Source organism: Lagopus muta, chromosome 15 (genome assembly GCF_023343835.1).
Source record: "Lagopus muta isolate bLagMut1 chromosome 15, bLagMut1 primary, whole genome shotgun sequence".
Lineage (NCBI taxonomy): Eukaryota > Metazoa > Chordata > Aves > Galliformes > Phasianidae > Lagopus > Lagopus muta.
In genome coordinates, this window is record NC_064447.1 from 8,937,706 (window position 1) to 8,965,231 (window position 27,526).

At 48.1% G+C, this 27,526-nt stretch overlaps 1 protein-coding gene across 4 annotated transcripts in view; it reads left to right on the plus strand.

Moving 5' to 3' along the window:
• PKD1 (polycystin 1, transient receptor potential channel interacting) overlaps window positions 1-27,526 on the plus strand; it is an 85,927-nt gene that overhangs the window by 12,112 nt on the left and 46,289 nt on the right. For 2 of the 4 annotated variants that reach the window (XM_048962382.1, XM_048962383.1), the window contains exons 2-7: window positions 21,352-21,423; window positions 22,506-22,577; window positions 23,044-23,181; window positions 24,261-24,430; window positions 25,901-26,569; window positions 26,870-27,053. In XM_048962382.1, coding sequence (XP_048818339.1) covers window positions 21,352-21,423; window positions 22,506-22,577; window positions 23,044-23,181; window positions 24,261-24,430; window positions 25,901-26,569; window positions 26,870-27,053 — 1,305 coding nt within the window. The remainder of the gene's footprint in view (window positions 1-21,351; window positions 21,424-22,505; window positions 22,578-23,043; window positions 23,182-24,260; window positions 24,431-25,900; window positions 26,570-26,869; window positions 27,054-27,526) is intronic. The other 2 variants (XM_048962384.1, XM_048962385.1) reach the window with 1 other exon arrangement.

The window sequence follows — 27,526 nt, forward strand, 5'->3', positions numbered from 1 at the left end:
GCCTTTCACCTGTGTGAGACCCAAGGCAAATAGCTGGGTTGTGTTTTTTGGGTTGGTTTTTTTTTTTTTTGCATCAGTCAGTGCCATCACCAACATCTCAAACAGAAGTGGGAAAACTTATCTTAATAAACTAGCTAGGATGCAGTTACTCACAAGAGTCTGGCTCCGCCAGCCAAAACATGAGTCAGCCACCTCTCATAAATCTCAAGATTAAAAATAACCCAAAAGAAAGCCAAATGTTGCCTTGAGCCTAAAGTCCCGTGTAGGAGACATTTGGAGGATGTAAAAAAAATAAAATAAAATAAAAAATTGAAAGAAAAAAAATAAAGATTATCATTTAATGTCATGATTCCAGGAGATAGGCTTAGGGAGCCCACTCCTCCTCATATGACTAAGCTCAGTACATCCTCTAAGCCCCTTTTTGGGGTAGAAGTGGGCTGGGGAATGATCGTTCGGAGCCTCGTACCATGGAGCAGATACAGGAGTTGGTAAGGAGTCAGGTGAGGTTTAAGGGACTGCTAAACAGGCAGCCAAAATCAGAGTCATTTTTAGGGGATTAATCATGTGGTCAGATAGATTATATGACATTTCTGCTGTTTAGAGGTAAATATTTAATCTGTAGGTAACCCAAGGCTGAGCTGATTTCTGTGCCAGATGGAGCTAGCCCTCCATCCAGGAATCTGAGTCTGCCTTCCTTCCTTCCAGCTCCAATTCACCTCCCAGACACCACTCAGACCTTGAGAAATTCTGTTCCTGAGCTTCTGGCTTTTGCTTCTTTCGGCACAGACTGGTTGTGGAGTTGGTGATGTGACATGCCCAGCAGTGACAGACCTGCTGTCTTCTTCAGAAGTACTGAGTGTCTGTAAAATGTGTGACTGCAGTCAGGATGATTCAGGCTGTATTTCATGCATCGTACCAAACTGAAGTGGCACAAAGTATTCAATAGGAAGAAATGTTCAACTGCATACTGTAATCTTGTTCTACAAAGACATAGGTAGGAGAACAGTTTTAGATTTCTGTGCTGGTAGAGCTTGTGAGCCTTTGACTGCCAAGACCAGTGAGTTCTGTCAGCCCCTCGGGGTGTGCACATACTAGACATGGACTGATTACTTTTGTATCTGCTTGTTTCCTACTTGAAATTGCAAAGAGTGCTTGCTCTTGCTGTAAGCTACCCAGACTCCATGTGTGGCATCTTATTAGCTAGTGTAGCTAGCAAGAGAGCAGAGGAAGCATTTTGAAGTGCAGTGGATGAACTAAGAACTAAGTACAGATGCCATTAGATGGGGAACTTTTGCTATGGTTATTTTCCCTACATCTGAGCCAGAAGCTGTAGTTTTGGGGCAGACATGTATGTGATTGCAAGAAAAGGGTGGATTTAATTTGCTGAATTGCGTGGCTTTTTTTTTTTTTTTTTTTTTTTTTTTTTTTTGAGACTTCTCATAGCTAACATTTTCATACAGGCACAATGTCAGAGAGCAGCAGTGGATTCTGTAGATGTTGCTGCTCTGGGAGCTCTGCTTTTCTCAAGTATCCAAAGCTTTCATTTTCTAGCCTCTGAAGAAGCTGTTTTTGCCTGTCAAATGTCTGAAAAGCCTTATATAAAATCTTTGCGGGATGAGATTTCTTGCTTCTGCTTCCCTTCCTATCTGAATTCTCTCCACTCCTGCCTTGTCCAAGAAGCTGCCCATGGAGTGGCTTTCTGGGCTGACAGCTTGCTGGCCATGGAGGCTGCAGTGCTGGAGCTCTCTGCTCAGATTCCAGGTAGGATGAGCATGCCAACTGCTTCCAGGATCCTCTGGGAGCTGCTGTTGTGCAGGGAGGGGCTCCTGGAACTGTTGCTGTGGTTGTGTTTCTTGGGAAGTCTCTCCCATTTCTTTCCATGCTATTAATGGTGTTCCCAACCCAGTTTGCCTGCATTGCAATGAAGCCGCAGTCTGGCAGCGGAGGGAAGAGGTCATGGAGGGAGAATTCAGAAAGCACCAAAATCCAGGGTTTAGAGACAGCCAGTTGCGAAAGACACTTCCTGGTAGGGGAAAATCTTGGTTCCATAGGGTGTTTGATAAAACACAACCTGTCTCCTGGGCCTGCCTGTCCCTGCTGCCAGACTGGCCAGTTAAGTGTGTGCCACTGACCAAGAGTCTGATGGTGACTTTTTTTTTGGGGAGGGAGGGTGGGTGGAAGTGGGCAAGAAAAACCCTGATCTCCTAAAAGTACTGGGCAAAGTGTTGCTAAATATTGCTTTTAATAGCACTGGTACGAATGCAGAAGGGCCTGGCTAATATAGCCAAGGTACTGCAGCTGTTTTATGAGCAATGAAGGCAGCTTAGTGGGCAGCCACCTTCCTCCTTCAATTTCTGTGGTCTCTATTTGTCCTTCTGCTATTGTTTCTCCCTGCTGTATCAGTTGCAGCTGGCCTCACTGAATCAAGGGATGGCACCACTTGTCCCTATGGCCTTTCAGTAGCAGAGTAGCTGGTGAGTTCTTATCCCTGTTGTGCCCACATCCAGAGCACTGTTTATCACTCACCTGGGATTGTGCTGCTCTGTTCTGCTCTGCTGTCTGCCGTGACAGGCAGATGGAGCCAAACCAAGCTAAATAAGAGGGAAAAATAACCCAGTTGGTGTTAGTCAGGCTACAGAACATGTTAGCAGATCAACAATGGCCCTAAACACCTAGTGGGATCCAATTTAAACCCATAAAAGCAAGGAAGTTCGGACTTGGAACCTGTTCTACCTCTGTGAGCAGCCATACTCATAGTAGCTGTGGCACAAGAAGGCTAGAAGGCATTGGGATTTTGTTGTTGTTGTTTTTTTTTACCCCATTAAAGAATTGTCATTTGTTTCCAAGGATTTGACTTTATTGCTCCTCATATTTCATACAGCAGGAAATTAAAGAAAAAAAAATACAAGACACCTCAGATGCAGATTTTCATTTGCTGAAATTGTGTTGAGTGTAGGAGCTGGGATCCAGGTGGCATCCTAAAAGTGGTGTAATAATTGATGATTCAGAATGTAATAAAAATATATGAAATTCGTGCTAAATGCTTTGACAGAAGACCCATAAACCAAGAGTGTGGCAGCTGTGGGAGGTGTCCTCTTTCGGTGTTTGGAGTTGAAGGTGTTTCCTCTTCTGATACTGCCATTGAGAGAGGGTTTCTTTGGAAAAAAAACCAAAAACAGAAACAAAAACAAAACCCTGAAGTTAACTGGATTGTAAAGAGTTTAATCCGTGGGACCGAGGAATGGCTGTGCCGCTGTCCTGGGCATCAGACTGATCAGTGCATTGGACTGACTCCAAGAAATGGGTCGGGTCACGCTGGTAAAGATCAGCAAATTCTGTTCCCCAATCTCTTTTCCTTGGGAAGAGTTCAGGCATCTGAGGTCAGGAGATCTGTATTTGTGTGTTGAGAACGCCAGTCGCAGGTATCAACCCCTTCTTGCATTTTCAACCAAGCTCTAAGCACTCACAAATGGCTTAGAGCAAAAGGCTTCCAGGCTCCATTGGATCTGGGGAGCTGGTCTGCCTGTGGAGGACCCAAAACTCATAGCATGCTTTGCAGGCTCCCTAACTGTCTCCTATTAGAGGTATTGCAGGAGTTGCAGTCCCTTGGTGCAGAGTGAGGACGGAGCTTTGCAGATGTCCTGCTGTGTGCCTGCATGCTCTAGCTGGGGGGACTGTGCAGTAGGAAGAACTTGCCAGACATGGCAGGCAGCTCTGAGTTTTCTTGGCAGGAGGGTGTGGAAAATGTTGGAAAGGAGTAATGGAGCAAAGGCAGTCTGCAGCTCAGACTGCCTCGAGATCAGACGGGTGCGCTGGGCTGGGAAGTTGTGCGTCACACGTTTCTCAGTCCTTCTGCCTGTGTGAGATCCCTCTTCAGTCCCTGTGATACTTATGGTCCCTACATGCTTCTAATTTTGTTTTATTTTGAGGGAAACAGTAGCTCTCTGACGGCCTTCCAAGGGATAAAAGGGACAGGCATTGTATTAATCTGGAAAACCCTCAGGGTCTTTGTCTTCCTGAACCCACCAACTAATACACAGCACAGCTTCCAGCAAGTCTAAGGTGCTGTTCTATGGAGAGAGAGAGAGGGGTGCAATCAGTGTGGGTTGTTGCTGTTAGAACAGGTGCAATTGGGCAGCATGACTTGGCTGAACAAAGGACAGTTTTTGTCTTTTCGTACAGATCCCAGGGCCTTTTCTGACCATAGGTGCCTGGACTGTGATTTCCTGTCCTGCTGGAAAGCAGCATTTCATGCCATTCTGTTCCCCCAGATGCACACAACGTGTCTGTTTGTCCGTCTGTTGACCTGAATGGAGATGGCACAGTCCTGATGCTCTGGCATTTGCCGCTGTCACAGAAGGATCTGGGCTTGGTCTCACCAGCAGGAAGCATCACTGGCACCTGGCAATGGGTCAGGTTCACATCAGCAGGCTGAGGGAGGATTCTGGGCTTGCTCTGTGGCATTGCTTTCCTACAGCACTGGTGATTCTTCTGTCCAACTTAAGCTCTGCTTTAGTGTTGGATTGCACCATGAAGTAGCAGTGGTGTTTCGGTGGTGGATGACATAATCCCTGTGCGTGCAGAGGGTTTCAGGGAGTTACGCTGGTAATGTCCTTTTGGATCTGAGAGGCAGAGAGGTGCTATGGAAACGTAACGTATTATTATTATACGGGAATGAAATGTCTTATTTCCCTCTTTTGCCTCAGTTTGTGATTACACCACGGAGCAATTTTTAGCCTTGGCAAGAAGGTGATTTAACATAAGACCAAAGATGCGGCTTAACTCAGCGTCTACCATAAATCCTGAGAAACGATGATGCCGTCTGAGGCTCGAGAAGTGGTCAGATGTTCTTTCTGCCAGCAGAGCTGATGTAAGGTCTGATTTATGAATGCAATACTTCTTGACATTGCTGCGGTGTCCAAATATTACCAAGGATGTTTACCGAAACCCTCTGGAGTCTCAGCGCAGAGCCTGAGAAGGAATCAGGCTGAATTTACACGTTCTGCTGTGCCAGGCCTCTCTTGGTAGCCTTCCAGTCCTGTTCAGGGCAGAGCACTGGGCATGCTGACACCCGCTCTGCCAACCACACAGTGTGGGATTGCAAGCTGCTCACCTCCGCTCATCCATGGCCTCTGCCCTTAGTGCTTCGGGGGCTTGGCATTGCTTGGATTCATGCTCTTCTTTCCGTTTTAAACAAAGTAAATTTACTGGTGGTTTGTATTTACCACTAACACCCTCTTAAGCAATCACCCTCATGTTTTTGTTCCTTTTTTTTTTCCAGTCTTCAGCTTATGAAGAATGGGACAGTCGTTTTTAATGCGATCAATAAGTTGAGCCGTGGTTCACAGCAGTTGTCTGTCTGTGTCTTTGGTGTTTCATTTTGAGTAGCACTGCGTCAGACAGGGGAGTTGCTCTGGTTTGCTGTTGTGCTTAACAGAAAATGGAACAACAACAAAATAGTTCATTTGCAGTAGAAAAAATCTATGAGATGGAAAGGATGGCCTTTTTTTAATGGTGTCTGTCTCTGCTCCAGTGACATGGGCCCTGTAGGGTCTCTGCTGGCCTGCTTCTCCTTTCGTGCTGTGTGCTTTGATAAGTGTGTGATGTGCAGTGGGCATTAGCCAGCAGTGAATGCTGAGGTGAATCAACAGAGACCTGTTTCTGGGAACTTTGGAAAAAGCCCGAATTGGGGAAGATTTCAGATGAATAATAAAGGAAGAATTTCTGAGTGCAAGAATCAGCTCCAGGGGAAAGCCCCTTTGCTGCAAGCCGTGCATCCACAGCTGGGTTCAATGCTGGGCTTCTGCCCTGAGTCTGCACTGGTCCTGGTGAGTGCCTGGGGGAGAACACATAGTCCTTGAGCAGATGTTGCTGTTTGATGTGCATGAATGCATTTACCTGGGAAGGACGCATCTCTTGGCTTTGCAAATGAAAAGGACAAAAAGGAACCTATGTGGAATAGGCTGCCCCTAGGTTCACCCTTGGGCACAGAGACAGCACAAACACGTGCCATGAAACCACTTCAGCCTTCTTCTGAGGTGTGGAGAGAGATGGAGGTGTTTCACAGGCCTTATTCTGGTCTTGTTCACCTGGAATGCTTAACCTGAGATAGCTGAACCACAGCAGTCTTTGCCAGGGATGTCTCACCAGGGCTCCGGTATGCGGCATGCTGAGTAGATGCATAAATGTAACTGTGGGCTCTGGGATGTCTCCTGCCTGTTCTTCCTGGTATGATTAAGAAATCAGGGGGGAAAAAGCATCACAGAAACTGCAGGGAAGGGATGCTTGCCAGAAAGGAAGAATAATTAAAGAAAAAGGGTGGCTGTAGTAGTAGAAAAATGCTGATTGTGAATCATCAACTGTCCGTGACTTTCCTGCTGTAAAAGGTTGAGTGGCCCAGTCTGTGTATTTGTGCTGGCAGTGAGTGATCTCTACAATAACAGCCATACCCTGTTTAGCTTTGCTACTATTTGGAGGATCTGTGCCAGGACTTATTGGAATCCCCCAGGCAGGCATTTAGAAGTCTTTAAAAATCACAGGGGACAGTGGGAGCAAAACCCCTGCTCATTCTCCAGAGAAATTGGCTTTGTTTAAAAAAAAGAATAATCCACAATAAGACGCCAAAGTGTGGTGAGACTTTTAATAGGAGAGCTTTTAATGCGATCAGGAAAGGAATACCTCCCAGTAGTACTCACAGGTATTAAATCATTAGGAAGATTAACAGAGTTGCAAGGCCGTTTTTTTTTTTTCCCCTAGACAGTTTATTCCACACAATAATGATATAAAAAAGGGCTGTAGGCATCAGCCATGTGGGAGAAAGGAACAGATTGTAGTGATCCTCCCTTTAACATAACCTGTAGTATGAAATGAATGAAATTATCCTTTCTGTGATTCTCTCACAACAACGAAATCAGACCGAATCTGCATTACTTACTTACTAAGGACAGCCACCTCTTTTCCAAGGCTGATCAGAGATAGCAGTCTGCAGGAACAGAAGGAAGAAGTCTATTGAATGACTGCTGTGATTTCCTCCTGCCTCTGCTCAGGCTGAGTTCAAAGAGATGCTCTAGAGATGATGTGTTCTTCACATGCTGACTGTATATATATATATATGCCAGGGCAAGGGCTGGGCCTGGCACTGAGCTGTGGATGCTGTGAAGGATGAGGGCCTTCTGTGCCTTTCCCCAAGGAAGTACAGAAGTTCTTCCTCAGAAGAGCTCATCTCCTGCCTTCTGAGCAGTTGGTGGCTTTGGAACGCAGCCCCAGTTTGCCCACTCTGGGGCTGCAGCATAAGCCCTTCTTTGCAGCAGCAGTAGGAAGAAGTTGTGTTTGCTGGAGGTCTTGCAGTAAAGCAGCACAGAAGCTTAGCTAAAGCCAGCAGAGGCAAGCCCAAGAGGGCTTTGACTGAGCCAGAGGTCAGAGGTAAATTGTTTTCGTGGCTCTGGACAGGTGGAGGGCAGTCCGTGTTGAGGGGGAGAGCTGAGCTGAGAAGAGCAGTGCAGGAGCAGGTTACCTCGAGGTCAGCTGTGTCTTTCCAGGATAAGCTGATGACTGGACTGGAGTATTCTTCCAGAGCTCTTTCCAGGGATCTGTCCTTTGGTCTCCACCCCGTATACCCCCAGATTTGCCGCATTGTGGATTTATCAGCCATTAATATTTGGCAGAAGTGTGGACAGCTATTCTTCACAAGCAGATCATGTTAAAGTCTTGGCAGTCTCCTATCTAGAGTTTAAATTTTCCAAGGAACAGGCAGAGAGTTTGATGTACAACTCCTGTTTAACCCATAAGATCCAAACGTTTCCTTCTGTGGTGTCGGGCTCAGATCATCAGCTTCAGCACTGCTGGTGTGGCAGCTGTGACATCTGCACCCTTTGCACACTGAGAAGCTGCTAGCATCTCTTCATGTACAGCGCATGAAAATGAGTGGATCCCTGGGGGGTAGGGCTGTTGATGTCAGGGATGAATTTGGCCCATCACTTCTCGCCAAGATTTGTTCTAAAATTGCTTGCGATTCTGGTGTTTCAGTGGATTCATCAGGGAAAAGTCCATCTTCTCTGATAAGGGAAGTATGACTAAAATCCAGAATTCAGAGAGTGCTAAAACCAGGAGGGGTTCAGAGGAGGACACCGAGCAGACTCCTGTGCACATGAATTCAGAAACAAGTCAGAAATGTGCCTCACATCCTCTGGGCCAGGCACACCATCTGACCTGGGGAGGACCTCCCTTGTGCTGGCAGTAATATCTGCAGACACAGAGCCTCGCTTCTTGCTGAAGCATGAAGTATGGGCAGTGACCAGAGCGAACCCCAGACTGCTGCTGGCTGGTGGGTCTGACCTGAGTGTTTGAGGAGCCTCAAGAGAAAGATTTCCATCTTCCTGAGAAGCCTGTGGTCATCTGTCTCTGCTGAACCTCTGTACCTACACCAAGAGCAATAGATGGCTGAGGATGAAGAGAACAAGGGCTCCTCTGCCCAAACGCTCTGTAGTTCCAATAGCAAATACAGAGATAGGGAGAGGAAAAAGTGCTGCAGCCTGCAGTGACCACATCCCCTGCGCTGGAGCAGCAGGAGGAACTGCCAGCCCTTTCCCTGTGATGGCAAAGAGCTGTGCTTCCTGCCAGCTTGTGCAGAGAACAAATTGGTGATTGTTTCCCATGTCAGTTTGCAAGGTCTTAAGAAGGGGGCAGCTCTGCCTCAGAGCTTGGGGCCCTACTGGGCCCAGGCAAGCTGCTGATTTCCCTTTATGCCTACTTTGGGGCCTCTGAACATCGGTGTGTTTTGGAGTCAAAATATTCAGGCTGCGTTGCAGAAGACTTTCTAATGCTAAAAGGAAGCAATGCAACCACACAGATTATTAATGCCAGAAACACGCAAATCCATTTTGTCCTGGACCCAGCAGATCTATACTGGGTTCTGATTGTTTTTTGTTTTCAGAAGATGTTTAAGGATCTGTAGGGAACGTATTCCAAAAACACTCAGAGCTGAGCCCTCCAAACCAAACAACCACCTTTGACAAAGAAATAAAGGGGGAGCTCATATCAGTAACAGCACTGGAACACGTGGATTAAGGAAAGGCATGTCCTTGGGCCTTCTGTAGACCATTCCCCTTTTCTCCTGCTGTCTGTCTGCCCTCACAGTCTCTGAGCAGACTCGCTCTGGGTCTTTATCTTACCCTGTGATTTATGGCACATAACAGCAACCGAAGCTGCTGTTTCAATGAGTTCTTCGGATGTTTGTGTTCCAATAGGGATTTATGGGCCTGTCTTTGAAATTACCTTGTCCTTGTGCTAGAGAGGTGTTTACAGCGAAGCAGGAGGCTGGAAGCCCTTTATCCCTGGGAATGATGGAAATGCCATTATCTCAGACTCCAGCAGATGCAGTGGAATGGGGAAGCCTCCAGGTGCAGCCCACCTGCTGCCACGTGTGCTGCTTCTGCTCAGGGTTTAGGATGTTTGGTTTAGGATGCTTAATTAATCAGATTTGCTTTTCCTCCTTTAAGTGAAGAAAACCTGTAAGGTTGATTCTGAGTATTTGTCAGTCAGACCAGAATGGTAAATGTGTATTTGGACAGTTTCTTCTAATGTGTTTAGCTGATAGACACAGCAACTCATGCAAAACTGTTGCCTGGATCTTTTAACAAAGCACATGTTTAGGCATTTAAAACAACAGCCTTGGATTCATTTGTTTATGCATTTGCTAAAACAGATTTGAATAAGAAAGCCCCTTTGGGGGCGAAATATCTGTTTGTCTGTCTCCTTGTCTGTGTATGGATGTATCTGTCTATCTAAGTTCAAACCTGGAATATTTAGACCCCCAGGAATCCAGGGAGCATGGAAGTGAGCTGGGAAAGGAAAGCGGATGTGCTCTAGGAACTAGCCCAGGTGATGTTGCTGGATATGGCAGCTGCACTCAGGAGCAGAAGAGATGCTGTAGGCCTGAATCCATTGCCAACGTTTCAGAAGTCACCATGGTGTTGGATGCCTAGCCAGAAGCAGAGGAAAAAGACAAGGGTTCCATGAGCTGTCATCTGCAGAGCCAAACTCCTGTGCCAGGCTCAGCAGCAGCCTGTTGTGTCCCAGCTGGGCAAGGCTCACAGCAGCCCGGCAGCCTCTGGACCTTTCCTGGGGCCACCCAAAATCTCCCTCGTGCCTGCTGTGTGGTTCTGGCATCTGTGCCAGCCCACCTGCAGCCTGAGCATGCACTTGCCTTGTGACTGCTTAGAGAGTATTACTTCCTGAGGACCTGCAAGCTTTTTTTCTCTTGTTGCTGTAACACAGGACTCATTTCCCTCATTGTACTCATGTCACTTCTTGCTGTTGGTATAGACTGCCAAACATTTTGTTTCTACCTCCCCCATAGATATGTCTGCATCCACTGCTGTTTATGTTCCTGCTTTCAGTTAGAGGGTTGTTTTTTTGTTGTTTTTTTTTTAACATTTTTTTTTTAGTATGTCAGTTGCATTTGTATCCTATTTTTGTTCTTGCTTATTATGAATCATTGTACTACAGGATAAGGGAGAGGACACCATACAGACAACTGCAGTGCTGCCTTACCTGGCTTATGACCATTGTGTATGCTGGGGTTTTCCTTCATGATACAGGTGGGGGTACCTGGAAGAAACCTGGCTGAGGCCACATCTCCTTGAAGCTGACCCTTCTGGGATGCAGCTGGTGTTGGTGGCAGGGTGCGGGTGCCCCTGCTTGGGGAGCAGGGCCAGCAGCGGGTGGAGGTGGGCCGGCGTTACATAACGCACCGCTCGGCTCCAAAGACACATCCAAGTGATTAATTTGAGGCTCTGGCAGCCGCTTCCCTGTAATAATATTTTAAACATTACTTTTCCACTGCTTCTTGCCAGCAATCGTTATTTTGCGCTGTGGAGGCTGTAAAATTTCACTTCAAGGATGGGTTTCACTCCCGTTACAAAATGTGTCTGGAATGTGCAGATGTTTCCTTCGGGGAATAGAGAGCCAATCCGCTGTAACACATCATCCCCACAGGGAGGACTCAACGTGCTAAGCAGCCCTATTCACAAAATCACAAACAAACAGACACACACAGCACCCTGTGGAGCTGTGCCCGGGCTGGGAATGTTGCTCAGAGCCCTGTGGGTGCAAGCAGCCCAATGCTTGTGCCCCTGGAGCTGCAGATCCTGCTCTGCAGCCTGTACTGTGTGTGCAGCTCGGCTTTTGCACAGTGCTACGTCTTAGCATTTGCTGGAGGTGGATTGAAAGAACGATGAAAATGTTGGCTTGTTGGGTGCATATATCCTGCAGGCAACCAGTCTGCTGGGCATGGGTGCTGGACCAAGCCCTGCCTGTAGCAGTCTTCTGGGGCTTGCAGCACTTCTAGAGAGAACCTCATTTAGGCTGTTAAGATTTTGGTGATGAGGTCTGCCTTGATTCTGCTGTGCACCTCTGTGTTAATACAGGGCTATCTTTGCCTCTCCGTACCCTGCATAAAAACACAGTGGAGCTGGGAGAATACATGAAGGCAGGCATGGAATGAGTACACAAGGGAACTGTTGATAGCAACAAATATGGGCTTAGAAGACAAGCCTATCGAGCACTGATAAGCAAAATACAAGGAAGAGTCTGTGGCCAGCAAAGCTGAAGAAGTCGCACAATTACATTGGGAACTAAAGGGATATTGGTCTGTTAGTAAACAATCGTGATCAAATTATCAATGAAAATACAGAAAAGGCAGTAAATATTTGTTTTCTATTTGGAAAAAAGCCATGTGATGTATTTGTATCATATGAGGATGATGAAATACTTTCCACTCCAACAGTAACTGAAGAGGATGTTAAACAGCTGCTATTAATGTTAGACCTTCTTGAACTAGCAAGTTCAGATATTTTGCATCCAAGAATTTTTAAAGATCTGGCCGAGGAGCCCTGTGGGCTATTAACGTTCTCTTTTAGGGAATTTTAGGGCAGCAGGGAGATTCTTGAGGACTGGAGCAAAATGAGCATGATACCAGTGTTAACAGAAGGTAAATGGGATGGTGCAAGTGTTTGTTAACCTGGTGTCCTGATTTTATAGCCTGAGGGGAAACAATGCAGTGTACAGCATGGACAGAAGCTAGAAGTTAAAGGGGATAGTGTCATTAGTGGCAACCAACATGGAATATTCACTTACGGAAAATAGACCTCATGAATGTCTGCCTTTTAAGTGAGTTTACAGATGGAGTAGATGAAGACGACGATGTTGATGTAATACACATATGACTTCTGTAGGTATTTGACTCAAAGCAACATATATTTGTCAGGAATTGGAAGGAAAGAAATCAACACATATATCGAAGGGATTAAATACTGGCTTCAGAATGTAAGAGCAAGCTGGAGTCATCCCAAAGAGCTGCGTTGCAGTGAAGTCTCAGAGATTGATTGCTGAGTGCCTCTGTAGCATATATGTCAGCAGGCTGGGGCAAACAAAATGCAGCAGTGATGCTGTACTCAGTCATACTGCCGCATACTGCAAGCCACAGTCTTGTGGCTTGCAGTATGTGAGTTGCTCTCATTGCTTTGCATTAGTGTAAGAAGCAGACTACCAGAAGGGAAAGGTGAGTGGCTTTGTGGCCCATTTCCCTCTCTTTCCCGAAACCAGCTCATGCACTGTGTAGGTCCCAGAGCTGCAGTACATCTGGAGAGCCTGTCCCTCATTTAGGAGACTACAGAAAGCAGGCACAGTGTCAGGACTGCAAGGAAAACACAAACCGGACCGTGCTGCAGTCGTGGTTTAGCCAAGTCTTGGTCCTGAGCATGCTGCACTTCTCTTTTTCTTCAGACTCTCCAGTCTGTGGGTTGTCTGTTGCAGGCAGTGGGCTGTGAACTCTGTGGTTATGCTTAGCATCATTGTTTTCACAGAGCAGCTCCATTTACTTTGTGCTATTTTTAAATATATCAAGTGCTAATGTGACTGCCACAAATCCCAGAGTTTTCTGCCTGGAGGAGAAGAAAAGATGAGTGAGGGGCTCAGCATCTTTCATCCGGACTATGTGGTCCCGTGCTTTGCTTCTCATCCCTTCTCCACCTCAGCTTCCTCCATCTGGCAGCCTATGCTCGGAGCCCAAGGGTGCTGCTGAGAGCCTGGAGCAGGGAGCATCTTAAATGTGTGAAAATGCTGTTGGGAAAACATATCGGAGGTGAGAATCATTTGACAGACACGGTTAAAACACACACCAAAATGTTTTTCTTTAGCAGCCACCTGGGAAACTTGGAAAACTTGCTTGTCTGTTCGAGATTGATGTTAGCTAAAGGTCAAACAAATTCGTACTGTCAGCTACAAAAGGGAAAGCATCTGAGAGAGTGTTATCACCCGTGGGAAGTGACTGCAGGGATGTGGCTACTGGGCCAGCCTTGTTGGTGCTGGAAGGAGTGACTCTGCTCACACATCCAGGAGGGTGACACTGTGACACACGGGATGGTGGCACACCAGGTGGTTGCACTGCAGGCAGCTGCTGCCCTGTGCCCTGCAGTGTGTTTGGGCTGGGGCCTCTCTGGTGCTCCCTTTGGCAGTGACTGATGAGGAGACCTCCACAGAATCTGTTAGCTCTGCTTCTCCCTTGTGTCTATGCTGCTCTGGTGATAGCAGGTCTGAAGCAGGGAGCGCACCTTGGTACTGCAGGGTGTGGAGGGGATGTCAGCAGAGGGCAGTGATGGTTGTCGTGCTGCAGGCAGCTCTGCAGTGCTTGGCCCTTGGACTTTCCCTGTCTATTTCTCAGTGCTTTGGGTCTGGGTTGTCTGCTTTGCATAGCACACATGGGTAACTTTGACTGGGAGGTGATGCTCCCATCAAATCATCAGTCCTTCCGAATAAGGACTATTCCGAATATGAATCCGAATAAGGCCCCTTTTTGCTGCTTCATGGCTTTGCACCAGCACCACAGCAGTTGATGCTCAAGTTGTTTCACTCCTCCTTTTGGGATGCTGAACACAGATTCCCCAGAAGGTTTCCAAGGAACGAGCTATGCAAATATTTTTTCATATTGTGTCAGTGTTTGCAAACCAGACGTGTGCTTCTAAGGAGACTTTCTTGGAGTTCTGTGCTCCTCTTGCCTCGGCTGCTCCAGCACAGCAATGTGCTGTTGCTATCGATTCAACATTTAGAGATGTGACTTAGTGGCTATGGTGGTGATGGGCTGGAGGTTGGACTTGACCTTAGAGGTCTTTTCCAACATTTATGATTCTCTTTCAACTGCCGCCTGCAAGCCTTTGGCTCTCCGTTGTTGTGTACAGCAGTGCTGGAAAAGAATGGTGTTGTGTTATTGTCTGAAGGATGGCTATTAAGGCGAAGGCCTCACATTAGAATAAATACAAATAGAATTAAAAAAAAAAGAAAAGAAAAGGAGCTGAATATCATCTACCTCATCCTTTATCCCAATGGTGAATTACTATCACCAATGCCTGAATTTTTATTGGAAGCTCTTCACTTTGTGAGCAAGGTTAAACACTTGGTAGCTCGGTTGTGTAATTCTTAAATTGCAGCTTAGAGAGGGCTCGCATGCCATGGTAAACTGAAATATCATGGGGCTCTGAACATGCTGATGTGGAGGAGCCATGTGCCAATGCGTGGTGCCAGTGAGCATTGGGGCTCCCCTGGCTGGAGGTGTTCTGGGGAAGGAAGTGGTTATCTGCTTGGGGAGCAGCTGGACTTGGGCTGCAGGCTTCAGCATTGTCTTCTTGCTTGAGCTGTACCATGTGTGCTGGGAAGATGCTTTGTTTTGATGGATCTTTGGGGTTTTTTTTGCAAACTTTCCGTGAAACTAACATATATTTGCAGGGCTGACATTTAGCTGGCTGAAACTGCAGACAGCTTGTTTATGTGCAGCACTAATTATGGACATTAACTTTATTTAAATATTTGAGTTGCTGCTTTCCCAAACTTAGCCTTCTTTGCTCTGATCTCTCTGTGATGTTACAGAGGCCAGGCAGGGCCGAGTGCCTTCTCCTCAGTGATATTCAAACCTCACTGCACATCAGCTCAGGTCACCTCTTGGTGGAGAGGAGCTCCACTTGCAGTGCCAGCAGTGGTCTCCACAAGTGCACAAGGCCCTGGGGACTCTCCAGTGCCCCTCCTTGCATGCATTTCCATTGTTTAAATGTTGGGAACAAGGAGATGAAGTCAGTCACAGCCTAAAAATAGCTTGTAAATCAAGCAGTTCTTGTGGGTCCCTGTGCAGACAGCAGCGCTCCGGTTCCTGGGAGCCTCGTGTGTGCAAGGCCCCCACCCAGCACTCCTGACTGGGGAGCGGAGGGATGGAGCGCGTGATGCCATCGCCTACGGGCTGCACTGCCAGAACATGACATCACTGCATGAGGTAACACATCCCCTTTGTTCGAGTGGCTTCATCCCTGGTCCTGCTTATAACCATATTTGGGAAAGTCTGAGAAAAGCTCCCTGGCTGTGGGATGCGAGGAGCCGCTCTTTGGGTCTCAGCTGTGCTTCAGACAGCTCCCACCTGGAGGTCGATGCCTTTGGTTGTGCTCAGCAGCGCTGCATCCCCAAACTTTCCCCAAGCTGCAGGCACAGCAGCCAGGAAGGGTGAGGGCACAGCTGGGCTTGGGGTGTCCCGAGCTCAACTCCGTTTCATGCAGAGCTCAGACTAGTCCCATTCTGCGCTGCTTGAAGCTCTTGCAGCCCCTTTTCCTGGGCTGCCTTAAGGAACCCAGACACCCAATGCTCAGCTTCACCCCTGAGCTCACCCACTGTGCTAAGAGCTGCAGGGTATGTTCCATGCCACTCCACAGCATCTGCAGTGCCCAGAGCAAAAAGGATGAGCAGGATTGACTCCTGCAGCTTGGAGCGCTCTGAGAGAGGCTTGTGCAGGCTGCAGGGGGAAGGAACCCAGAGGGGCAGCAGGAGCAGGCAGAGATAGGGCTGCTCTGTGTGCTCCTGGCCCTGCAGCACTGGACATCGTGTCTTGGTCTACTCAAGTCGAACCTCGCTGTCTCCAGGCTGAGCTGCCTTGCAAGGACATATGTGAGAGTGTTTTGCAGTTCTCCCAGGAGAGCACAAAGTGTACGGAACATTGCAAAAATGCTTGTATCCTTGCCTTACATTTTCATATCAACAATTATGATTTTGCTGTGGGAAGAGAAACATTTATTCGCTAGATGAATATTTGTGAAAAAGTCTTTTGGGGCAAATTCCTTGGAGAGAGCTGAGACTTGAGCCAGCATTTGAAACTCATAAATTCAAAATGAGCAAATAAATTGTCATCATGCTGTGACAGCCTTGTGGAGGCAAGGGTGCTCCCCTCTGCCTGCCAGCCGCAGCAGCAGCTCTACTCGGACCTCCAGCATCTCTGAATGAGCCTTTCCCTGGACCCTGCTGCATCTTCATTCTATCTCTGGCAGCTTTGCTATTCTTTGCAAGGTGATCTGTGCAGATGAAATGCAGCCTCGGGGGCAACAAGTGTGGGTTTGCAGTGCCTCTCTGCTACATGGCTCTGGGCAGAGGGTGAAGCCCTCTTTTCCTGGCCTCACATAAGGAACTGAAACCAGTACCTGGTGATGAAAATCTCCATATGCTCTTCCGCTCCTGTTTGTGGAGAAGCACTGGGAGCTCGATGTGCCTGGGGGCAGTTCAGCGGCTCGGATGCCCCTGTGCTCAGTGCAGGACTGCAGCATTTCCCCCACGCTCCCAGCTCTGCACATGAGAGAGCCGGAGTTCTTTTTTTTACATTTCCTTAGCCACTGTGGCATGAATCTCTATTCCTCACTATGCACACAAAGTGCTGTTACTTCTGCTGTGCTTCCTAGAAGAGGTGCAAGCCAAAATTCGAAGTGAAAAAGGAATCAGATCAGCAAAAAACTGTAATTTTCCTGGCTCAAGCATGCAAAAACACGTAGGGTTTTTCCTCCACTTTTCTGGAAAGTCTATTATGTACGTCAGGCACAGCACTGTTGCAAGGGGTACTGTGCTGCCTTGTGTTCCTGGAGCCCAGCAGAGCGTTTGCCATGGTAACACGTCAGACAGCCCAGTTGCGGCTGGGCTGCCTCTTGCTGCTAAGGAAGGAGTGGTTTGTGTCTCACAAACTGTTTCCCGTGTCCTTCTGTCACTTGCCACACTCTGAGGTGTGCATGCTGCAGCCTGGGTGTTGGGGACCATCAGCCCAAGCACCCGGTGTGTCTGGGGGCAGTGAGGTGTGTGGAGTGAGAGTGCTGAGGTCAGAAACGGGGAGCTTATTCCACTGGAAGTTGTGCTTGAGTAAACGAGGGCTGAGGTCATCCAGGAGAGGCCTCTGAAATCAGGAATGGTACAGAGAAGATAAATAAGAGCAATTATTCATCATTTACAGAGCAGAAAGTAAGGCAGTGTCCTGTGAAATGATTTGTCTAGCAGATTTAAACCAGCCAACGGGAGCAGTGGTTTTTTGTTAAAGCGCGTGAATGATGGAGCTTATTGGCTGAGGAAGGTGCTAGGCAGCATTGTCTGCTTTGATCCCATGGGTTCTGCCATCCTTGTGGCCGCTCCTGCTGTTAAAACGCAGTCTGGACTGAAGTGAGGCTGGGGGATAGGTTTTCTCGTGACTGTGGGATGGTGTGCATGGTGTGCTGAAGGCCAAATGCTTTATCCTTCTCACACTGCTGTGAGCCCCTTCACAACCATTGCAGAAGTTCTGCGCTCACTGGATGGAAACACGAATGTGCCAGGCTGCCCAAGCACCTCTGGAGCTCCACGGACCTCCAGCACTTAGCTAAGCTGGAGCTTACTGGCCTGGAGCTCCCCTTCTGATGAATTGCTGCTGCCTTTCCCCAGCCTGCACGCAGGCTCCTCTCTGCACAGACGTTTCTCCCTGTCTGTGGATGCTTTTCCCATTACTGTGCTGGCTGGGCTCCGCACACCAAAAGGGCTGCGGAAGGCACGAGCCAGCACTGCCCCCTTCCCTTCCCTCCCTTCTTCTGTGAAATGAAGGCAGAGCGGGCCCGCAAATGACATAATGAGAGCATGATATCAGGCTTGGCAGGCGGAGGCGTGCTATACCCCGCTCAACATTATATGTTCTGCGGGATTAAGAAAAAACAGCAGCGCACAAAAAAAAAGCCCATGCACCACGGGCTGCAGAAATAACCACCCGGCTCCCCAGGCTGCCCTTCCCTGGCCACCTCCTGCCCGTTGGAGCTCTGTGAATGGATGCTGGCAGCTGCTGCTTGGGGTACACAGGTGCCCGGTGTGTTTAACTCCCAGAAGTGGTCCAGCTCCATCCACAGGACGTCCCTGGCGTTGTTAGGGATTGGTGTGTACTTGCACACCATCTGTGAGGTGGATGCTGTCCCTGCCGTCATCCCGCCTCTCTCCCTGCAGTACACGTGGCTCTCCCAGCCTCAGGCAGGAATTGGTAGCAGGGCTGGGATGGAGCTGCAGGCTCCCAAGGTTCAGGCTGACGCCCTCATTACCAAATATTCCCTTACCCACAGCTTCGCCTTCCCCACATGAGTGAGCCCGCTTCCAGAAGTTTTCTCAAAACTTCCTTTGCTCAGCACATATGTCAAATGTGTCTGTATTTTGGGAGGTATTGTGGAGCTGCATGGGGAGCTTTCTTTAGGGGCGTCTTTCACACAGCTCCTGTTTGGTTCCATAGTCACTGGTGGTGGGTTCTGATGCCTCCGCTCTCAAGAGCTCTTCAGAGGAGCAGGCTGAGCCCTCCCAGCCCCTTTGGTAGCACACAGTTCCATTTTACAGATGTGGATGGGATCAGGAAGCTGTGACTGGCCTCTAGCTGCCTTCTTCCAGGAGCACACCGTGTTCCTGGTGCCACGTGCTGCACAATTAAACACAATTTTTCTTTCTCCTCGTGGGCAGAGCAGCAGTCAGCATGTGTGCTGCCTTTCAATGGAGAGCTTTGTTTTCTGCTGGCTTCAGCCTTGTCTTGAACCTGCTCTGAATTTCCTCCAGCCTGGCAGTGGGCTGGGAAAATACAGTCGTGGCAGTTTGTGGCACTGAGAGGCTGAGCTCTGTCCCACAGCCTGTGCCTGGGGTTTTATTGGTGAGTAGTTCTTTCCTATCCTGATTTTATTTTTTTAGCCTCCTTTGGTTTACAGCCCTCTTTCCCATGCCAGGAAGGTATAATGTTATTTTCCATACAAATTGGAGAGGGAGCAGTAGGAGAAGGCAAGCAGGTGGCTGGAGGTGGCAGTCGCTGGCACCCGCCACCACTCCTGGCTTCTGCAGGGCTGGGCTGTCCACGGGAGCCTGGCTTCTCAGCAGACTCCTCGTGGAGGTCTGGTGAGGTGGAAAGCCAGAAGGTTTTATACTGGTTCTTCATCAGATCGTGTTGGCAAGGTTGGAAAATAGCAAAGGTATTAGGCTTTGATTTGTAGATTGCCCTCTAGTGACTTGTCCCGTGGAGAGCATCAGCATCTTCACCAGGTCGGGACGTGAGCTCAGGCTGTGAGGTTGGTCCTGTGTCTGCTGTGGGGTATGGATGAAGCTGTTTGACCCCAGGAGCCAAGGGCTTGGGCTCTTAGCCCACGGCTCATCCCTTGGTTGAAGCTTTGAAAGCTTTCTCTGAGGTGAAATGGAAATAATGAGAAGGGATATTTGTGAAGAGCTTGGAAAGGCTCAGGACGGAGCCCTCCATGCACTGCAGGGGGATGGAGAAGAGTAGGCAGCTCTGTTGGAGTCCTTTGCTTCCTCCTTGCAAAGCAGCAGGACAGGAGGTAGAGGAAAGCAGAGGGAGCTGCAGGGACAGCAATGGGCTTGGGGCTGTCCCAGAACACCACATGGCTCCCAGTGCTATTGCAGTGTTGAAGACCTTTCCCTGCCCAATGCTTATTGCCCTGGCTTTGTAGCAGCAGGCAGTTGGGTTTGGAATTTCTCTTGTCTGAGTGAGGAGCAGGAAGGCCAAGGCATGAGACATCCGAGCTGAAAAACTGCTTCCTTCTGTCTGGTGCCTGAGAATTAACTGGGCTATTTCCATGTGTCTCAGAGGAGAAGTAGAATGTTCTCCCTGTTACACCAGTCACCCCATGCCCAACATGTGCACAGCTCAGCACAAAGATGCTGGCTTCTGGCTCTGCTCACCTGCCCAGAGCCTTCTGTGCAGGCTGCATGCTCAGCTGGTGGACTCGCTTTTCTAAGTGTGTTTGTCGAGCTTTTATTTTGCACATTTCTTGGCCTTCTTTATTGGTGTTGCTGATGTATTCTTCTGAATCCACTCTCAGCTTGGCAAAGAGCTCCTGGACAGCAAAACTGGGAAAAATAAATCTTTTAAAGAGACATCCATCCCTGTTACTCATCCCCATGGTTTCCTGGAATCATAAGTCATTTTTCTGCCAGTTTGGTTTAATTCTTTTCATTCAGATAGATTAAATATCAGATCAAACCAGGAATTAATTTATTAGGGAACAAAAATAAGAGGTGAGACAGGAAGGAGAGATTATGAGAGGTGCTCTTAGGAGAAAAAGGTGAGGAGGGAGCTGGGACTCTGTGCAGTGTGGCTGCAGGAGCTGAGCCATGTGTCCAGATCCATCCTGCAGAGATCCTGGTAGGAGAAGAACCATTGCCTCGGGCTGGGAAGAAGAGCATTGGTACTGCTCAGTGACTTTAACCAAAGAAGATTCATCTGAAACCAGGGGCTGGAGTTTATAGGGAACAAGCAGAGACTGATCAGTGAAATCTCACTTCTTAGCTGAGTGTCGTTTTACACTTGAAAAAGAGGACATGAGGTGAAAAGAAAGAACTGAAACAGATGACAAAAAGAATTTTGCTTTGGATGAATTGAAGGATGTTGGTGTTACGGGGAGGGAATTAAAGATTTTTTAAACTTTGTTCATTTTATTGTGAAAATTGAGCTTGATTTTAACCAGAAAATATTCTTAGTTGCTTCTCTTAAGCTTTTTCAGAGAGATCTTAAAAAAGATCTTTAAGCATTAAAAGTTGAGTGCATCAATTTTGTGATTAATTTCCTGTTCTTTGGTGTTAGAGATGGATGTGGAAGTTCATATTCTTTTTCTTTTTTTTTTCCATAAGTGAATTGCTAACTTAGTCCACATTACCTCTTGATTACTTCTTTGAACACGTATTAGAATTGAATAATTTTTTTGAGGTATACCTCAAATTCAGTAATACATTAATTACACCTGTGATTGTTCTAGGAATGCTGTAGAATGGTATGTGTATAATGGTAGGCCAGTCTGTCCCTACACATTATACAGTGCTGGGAGCAGTGCATGCTTTGTAGCTGGGAGAGGTGTTTTCTTTGGCTGGGAGAACCATTCCACATTAACACACTGAAACCTTTCTGTCTGCAGTCTGGATGGAGTTTGGAGAGAGGCTCTTCTAAACTCCACCGATGGAGAAATGACAAAAAGTTGAACAAAAGCTGAAAACTGTTTTGTCTTTCTCTAGGGATCTTTCCAGAAACAAGATCAGTGCTTTAGATGTCCAGATGTTCAGAAGCCTGACTTCTCTGGCAAAATTGTAAGTACATGCTGCGCACTTGTAGTCCTTCAGCTAGCAGAGCACGTTTGGGCTGGTATCATGACATGCTCACGTGTCATGAGTAAGCCTTGCTTTTGGTCAGCCTCGCGTTGTGCCCCAGCTGTATGTGTCCATGGCCTCCTTCCTCGAGGCGTTCAGCTGCACAGCCCAGTGAGGGCTGATTTGCTGCCTGGTGCTCACAATCAGGCAGGATCTGGCACGCTGTACTGAGTGGAGGGGAGATGAAGGTGAGAGAGTAAGTGGTATCGATCACAGGGTGGATTGCAGAATGGGAAATGATGGTAAAGCTGCGCTGTCCAGATCCCACTTCAGAGGGAACTGGGTGCTGAGGCTGTGGGACCTTGAGGAACTCAGCTGTGGTGAAGCAAAGTCCTGCCTTCATGTCCCACTGCTCCCAGCACCCTGAGGAAACTGCCCAGACTGAGTGGTCCAGGAGGAGAGCAGAGCTTTGACCATTAGCACGCTTGCTGGTTGAGCTGCTGGTCAGGTAGACTTGCACTACTACTTACTGTTGGTTCCTAGAGAAGGTTGAATGTATTTTAAGAAAAAATGGATTGTCAAATCCAAAAATGCGCCAGCACCCAAACCTGATTTGGTGGTTCAACCTGGGTAGCTGATAGCCAGGACAGCCTACCATCATTACATTTCAAAATCTCCTAGAAGGAGAACAACTCTTTGGAGGACTTGAAGTGCTAGAGCTGGACCTGAGCATAGGACCAGGCTGCCCAGAGAGGTTTGGAATCTCCTCCCTTGGAGATGCTCAGAAGCTGTCTGGATGTGGTCTGTGCACACCACTGCAGCTGGCCTGGATTGAGGAGGGGTTTGAACCAGATGACCCCCAGAAGGTGCTTCCAACCTCATACACCCTGTGATTCTGCCACTTAATGCCTCACAGAAAATTTTGCCAGTGTATGTGTATGGCTTTTGAGACTGGGAGTGATCAGAGGGCAGGTGGCCACCAAGCAGAGCTAGGGGAGGTTGATCATGTTTTATTGGCTGGGAAGTTATTACCAGTACAATGAACAATTTTTAAACTTATTTTTTCCTTTTTTTTTAAACAGAGATATAAGCCACAACAAGATTTCTACATTAGAAGAAGGAATATTTGATAATTTATTTAATTTAAGTGAAATGTAAGTTCCTCATCTTTGTTTCCTAGTTCCCTGTTGAGACCTCCCCTGGGAATTAAGTGCTGCCTTAGGGAGATCTGGGCCGCATACCCCACCTCATCCCCACCACGTGTAATGGCACACACTTTGTTAATGGCACACATCTGTGTTAATGAGGGAACTAAAGCCCTTAGTGCCCATTCACCCATCCAGCCCTGCCTGCTTGCCAGCTGCTTCCTTGGTGAGTTTTTGGCAGTAAACCTCATCTTTCTCTGTGTCATTCTCAAAACTTTTGAGCATTAGGAAACACAGAGCTGGTGCAGGAAGCCTAAATCTGCTTGGCTGCTGGAGGGATGAGTCGATGCACTGACTCCCACCTTCTCATTACCAGGCCTCCCAGGTGTTACCTCTCCTCTCTCCAGCTGCTGCTTCCTCATCCTCCTACATCCCCTGCAGTTGCTTTCTAGACTCTCTCCTGTTTCTTCCTCAGGCTATGTCCTGCTCTTGGATCCTGTTGGTGCCACTTGTGCCTAACCTCCTCTCAGACTTCGCTTCTGTCTCCTGGATACCTCAAACCTCTGCTGCCACCCTCTTGGTTCCTCTGCTCTTCCACACCACCTCTCCTAAGGTTGTTATCTCCAGTCACACCCCCCCCTGTTCCTGCTGTATGGTCACACCTTGGGACCAGGGGAGCTAATGAAAGGACAGTGACCTGCCACACGTGTGTCAAAGTCATGAGAAGGCCCTTGAAGATCTTCTCCCTGAGTAATTCAGGTTCTTATGCTTATAATGATTTTTAACTGAAGTAATTGAAATCTGTGTTGATATGGGAAAGATATGTTTCAAAGGGATACCACATATTTCCAGGAGAGGTATATAAAATCACAGCACAGAATGACATTTCTGTGTCTGGAGCCAAAGAATCAACCCTCTGCTGTTTCTAAGCAAGCAAGAAAAAAAGCTCAGCTACACATTCTCCATGAAGACAAGGCACAAAGGGCATTTTCAGCTTTGCATTTTTGCTTGAAAATTGCACTAGAGAGACAGAAGGGATCCCTGCTGTGTCCAAGTGAGCCTGTCCCTGCTGAGGCTGGCCTGCAAAGTGGTGCTTTTAGTATAAAAATCTTGGGTTCAGCCCCTGCGGCAGCCCAGCCCAGCTGGCGTCAGCTAAACAAACATCTTTCCATCTCTGTCCTGTTCGCAGCTGAGTGCCAAAGGCTGTAATTTGGATCAAGCTTAGCTGCAATTAAAGTTTCCATCTTTTCATTAAACTGCCACATGGAAAGATTATCATTGACTTTGCATTTCTTTTTTGACAGATCAGTTTTATTCTCTTAGCTATTTTTTAATGGAGCTGTAAATAGTCTCCCTTAGCTGCAGAGGCTGCCATTACATCCAGTGGCTGTTAGATGGCAGGCTATTTTAAATATAAGATTGTGTCTGTAATTTGCTTCTAATTGCAACAATTATTTGTGGAGTGAAAAAAGTACTTGGAGTACTCGCCTAATTCTAGCCTCTAGAAAAATCATGTTAATTATTGCTTGATTCCCTATTCATTAGCTCCCCTAGCAGTACTCTCCGAAGCATTTCACTGGAGCTGCGCAGATGGGAACAGCGAGGGATCTGCACATTGCTGTAATTAACACTTAGCACATGCTTCCCGTTGTCAAGTGAAGGCGTAACTTTCCTCTGATCTCCCTGTTACAGAAACTTAAGTTGGAATCCATTTTTTTGTGACTGCAAACTTTCCTGGTTGCCCCGCTGGGTGGAAGACAGAAAAGTGACCGTTATCCAGGCATCAGACACACGATGCACACACCCTCCTGGGGTGGCAAACCTTTCTCTCTTCAGTGTTTCGTTCATCAATGCTTCTTGTGGTAAGGGCCGTTGGTGGGGAAGATGACTGAAAGGGTGGAAAGCTCCAAGCAGCCCTCAGATGGTTCTCGCTTTAGGCTGTCACTCTCTCAAGCCGTTAACAATCTGACTTTAAGCAGTGGAATATCATTACAGTTGGTGGGACCTGAGGACATGATAAGTTGGATCTCTGCAAATGACAGGGCTCCAAGTCAGGAGTTGTATAAACTCTGCCCTGATATGCAGGCTGCCACTGTCTCCTGGTGCATGTTTCTGCCTGCCTTGGCCAGCACAAACATGGGGCACTGGTTGCTTGGCAGGTGAGGAGGAGCAGCCCTAAAAAACTCAATCCTCACCAAGTGCTCAGCTATCTCTCTGAGTAAAAGGTAGAAAGAGTGCTCCTCAATCGGCATCAGACATCTCCTTTGATGCAGGGAATGGGAGCTGTGGGGAGCTAACCGAACTGCCCAGCAAAGGGCAACATTCCTCAGGAGCTCAAACCTAGCAGGTGGCTGTTCTGCTTTCCCCACAAATCACCCAGCACCCCAGCAGTACACTGCTTACCTGCTGCTGGACTCACTGCTGCTGTTATTCCCCTTGATAGTGAGGTGTTCCCCTCTTCATGTACCTCAGGTTAGCGTGGAAACAATCATGTCAGGCTGTCTTCTGGGGTAGTTCAGTGTAACGAGGATAGGTTGGGGAGAGCCCACCAGCTACAGTTCTTCCTAACAAGCTAAGGAATATGGCCAGACGGGTGATAAAAACAAGGTAGTTCTCATGTCATGGCTCTCCTCACAAGGGACTTTTGTTAAGAAAAATGGCTTAGCATTTGCGGGAAGGCCGTGGAGCAAGGCCGGACAGTTGGATGGATTCGATGTGGGAAGATCACGCAAGGCCAGGGCTGTTGAGATGTTTGGGGGGAAATGTTGTAGCAACAAGCAAAAACACACAAGCAACTGTGACTGGTCTGCGTGGGCAGAGCTGGACAGGAGGCAAGGCTGTCCCAGCTGGGCTGCGGCTGTGCGTGCTGCAGGGGCCATGCATATGTGCTTGGGGCAGGGCAGTGTCCCATCCCTCACAAGCTGGTGGGGGGAAAACAAACTGCAGGGACAAGCTGTTGCTCTGAGAAGGGTGTTGTTGTGGTTGTCATCATTGTGCATGCCTGTGTGTCCATGCATGCGTGCACTTTGTGCTCCCTGCAGCCAGGCACACGTTGTTTCTGTACGTCTGTACACATTATATACATGCGTCCTTCTGCACCACTCAGTTGCAGACTGTGCAGTATTGACCTTCCAGTTTGTTACTGGAAGTGAAATATGCTGCACCAGCCCAAGCCTTGGTACAACCTTTGGGCTCTTTTGGGCTCCTTTTAGGGTAGCTCAAAGCAGCTCCATGTCCTGTGGTGTGTCCTGGGTGGTGTCCCTTTGCAGGGTTTCATCAAAGCCATGGCTTCAGTGTCAGTTTGCAAAAGAATTTTCTATTCTCTCCTCCAGGAGCTCAATATGTTACGTGTCTGACAAGCAACCACACGGGTGAGGCTGAACTTGTCATCCTCTTCACATCTTCTCACCCTGGGAACCTCACTGAGGAGACCTGCAGTGCCCTCTGTTATGCTGAAGACCAGGAATATGGAGGTTTCAGCCCCCATGGGCAGTGTCTGTGTGGTACTGCCCACGAACCAAACTCTTCTTCCAGTTGTTTGCTGTTTTGCACTGAGCATTCATCTGGGCAGGCCTGCGGTGACCCATCCCTCATCCACTTTCCCTTCCAGGCACAGCTGTCTGTGTCTTTTGTAGGACTCAAGCCCCGGTATAGCCTACACCAGGCTGTGCTTTTCAATGTCAGTATTCCAATTGCTGTCAGCACTTTAATGTGGGAATTTGGGGACCAAACAGAGGTTCTCAACACCACTGGAAATGTAGCTGTCCACACGTATGCCTTACCTGGGCAATACAATGTCACTGCCACCCTCTTTGTGGGCACCAAAGTCTCGTATGTGCAGGCAGAAATTGAAGTGGTGGCTTCACCCCAACAGCTAGAACTGCAGTGCCCTTCCTTGATCAAGACAAACGAGAGTCTGGACATAAGGATCCGCAACAGAGGTGGCACTGGCCTCACAGTGCTATATGGAATCACAGCAGAGTCTGGAGAGCCTGGTAGAGGTAAGCACAGTTGTCTAGGAGGCCAGTGGGTGCTGAGCAAAGGAGGGGGTGGCACTGGGTCCTGGGGCTACCCTCTCTGTTTCTTCTTGGTGAGGAGGAAGGGATGACTCCTTTGGCCATTCCTTTCACCCCTGTGCTTTGCCTGTGCTGACCAAGCAGTGCTTTGCTGTGTCAGTAGTACAGTTCAGCAGTGAATGGGATTTAGTGGCATCAAGAACAGGACAGGCGTCTTGCTTTCCAGACTGAAATGTCTGGGTCCATAGGAAGAGCATCATGCCTTTGTTCTTCTACCTCATGCAGCGGTTCACCCTATGTGTCCCCATGATGGCATTGTCTTCCCGGGCAACAATCACTGCTATCAGCTGGTGGTGGAGAAGGCTGAATGGCTGGAGGCCCAGCAGCACTGCCAGGAGTATGGCAATGGAGAGCTGGCTTTTGTGAGCAGTCCCGAGATCCAGAGCTTCCTGGTCACTCATGTTATCAGGTAAGTGAGGAGAGTGAGGGTTAAGATTTGAGTGAGAGTTAAGATTTACCTGCTTCTGGATTTGAACCTAGAGAAGGAAGAGCCCAGCAGCAGGCAGCCATCTGCAGTCAGGCTGGAAGGAGATGTGGGTCCAAGCTGAGTGTGGTACAGCACAGGGCAAGGCTGTGAACAAAGAGGAGGAATAGGCAGATTAGAGCCCTTGCTGTGCTTAACTCCTTTGCTTAGAGGCTGTGGAGGAAAGAAGAGGAAAGGGGCAGAAAGACAGGAAGTCAGAACCGGTGTCTGTGGGATTGCTGCTGGTGAGCACCTGGCAGTCTGTGTTAGTACCTGTGGGTGCCTCTGATCTGAGGCTCAGTGCAGGGTCAGGAGCAGGCATGGCTGAGCTGAGCAGACATTCCACCCAGGGTCCAGCACAATCTGCAGACTTAGCCTGAACAGTGGAGAGACAGGTGCTGGTGTCCTCAGGGTGCTTG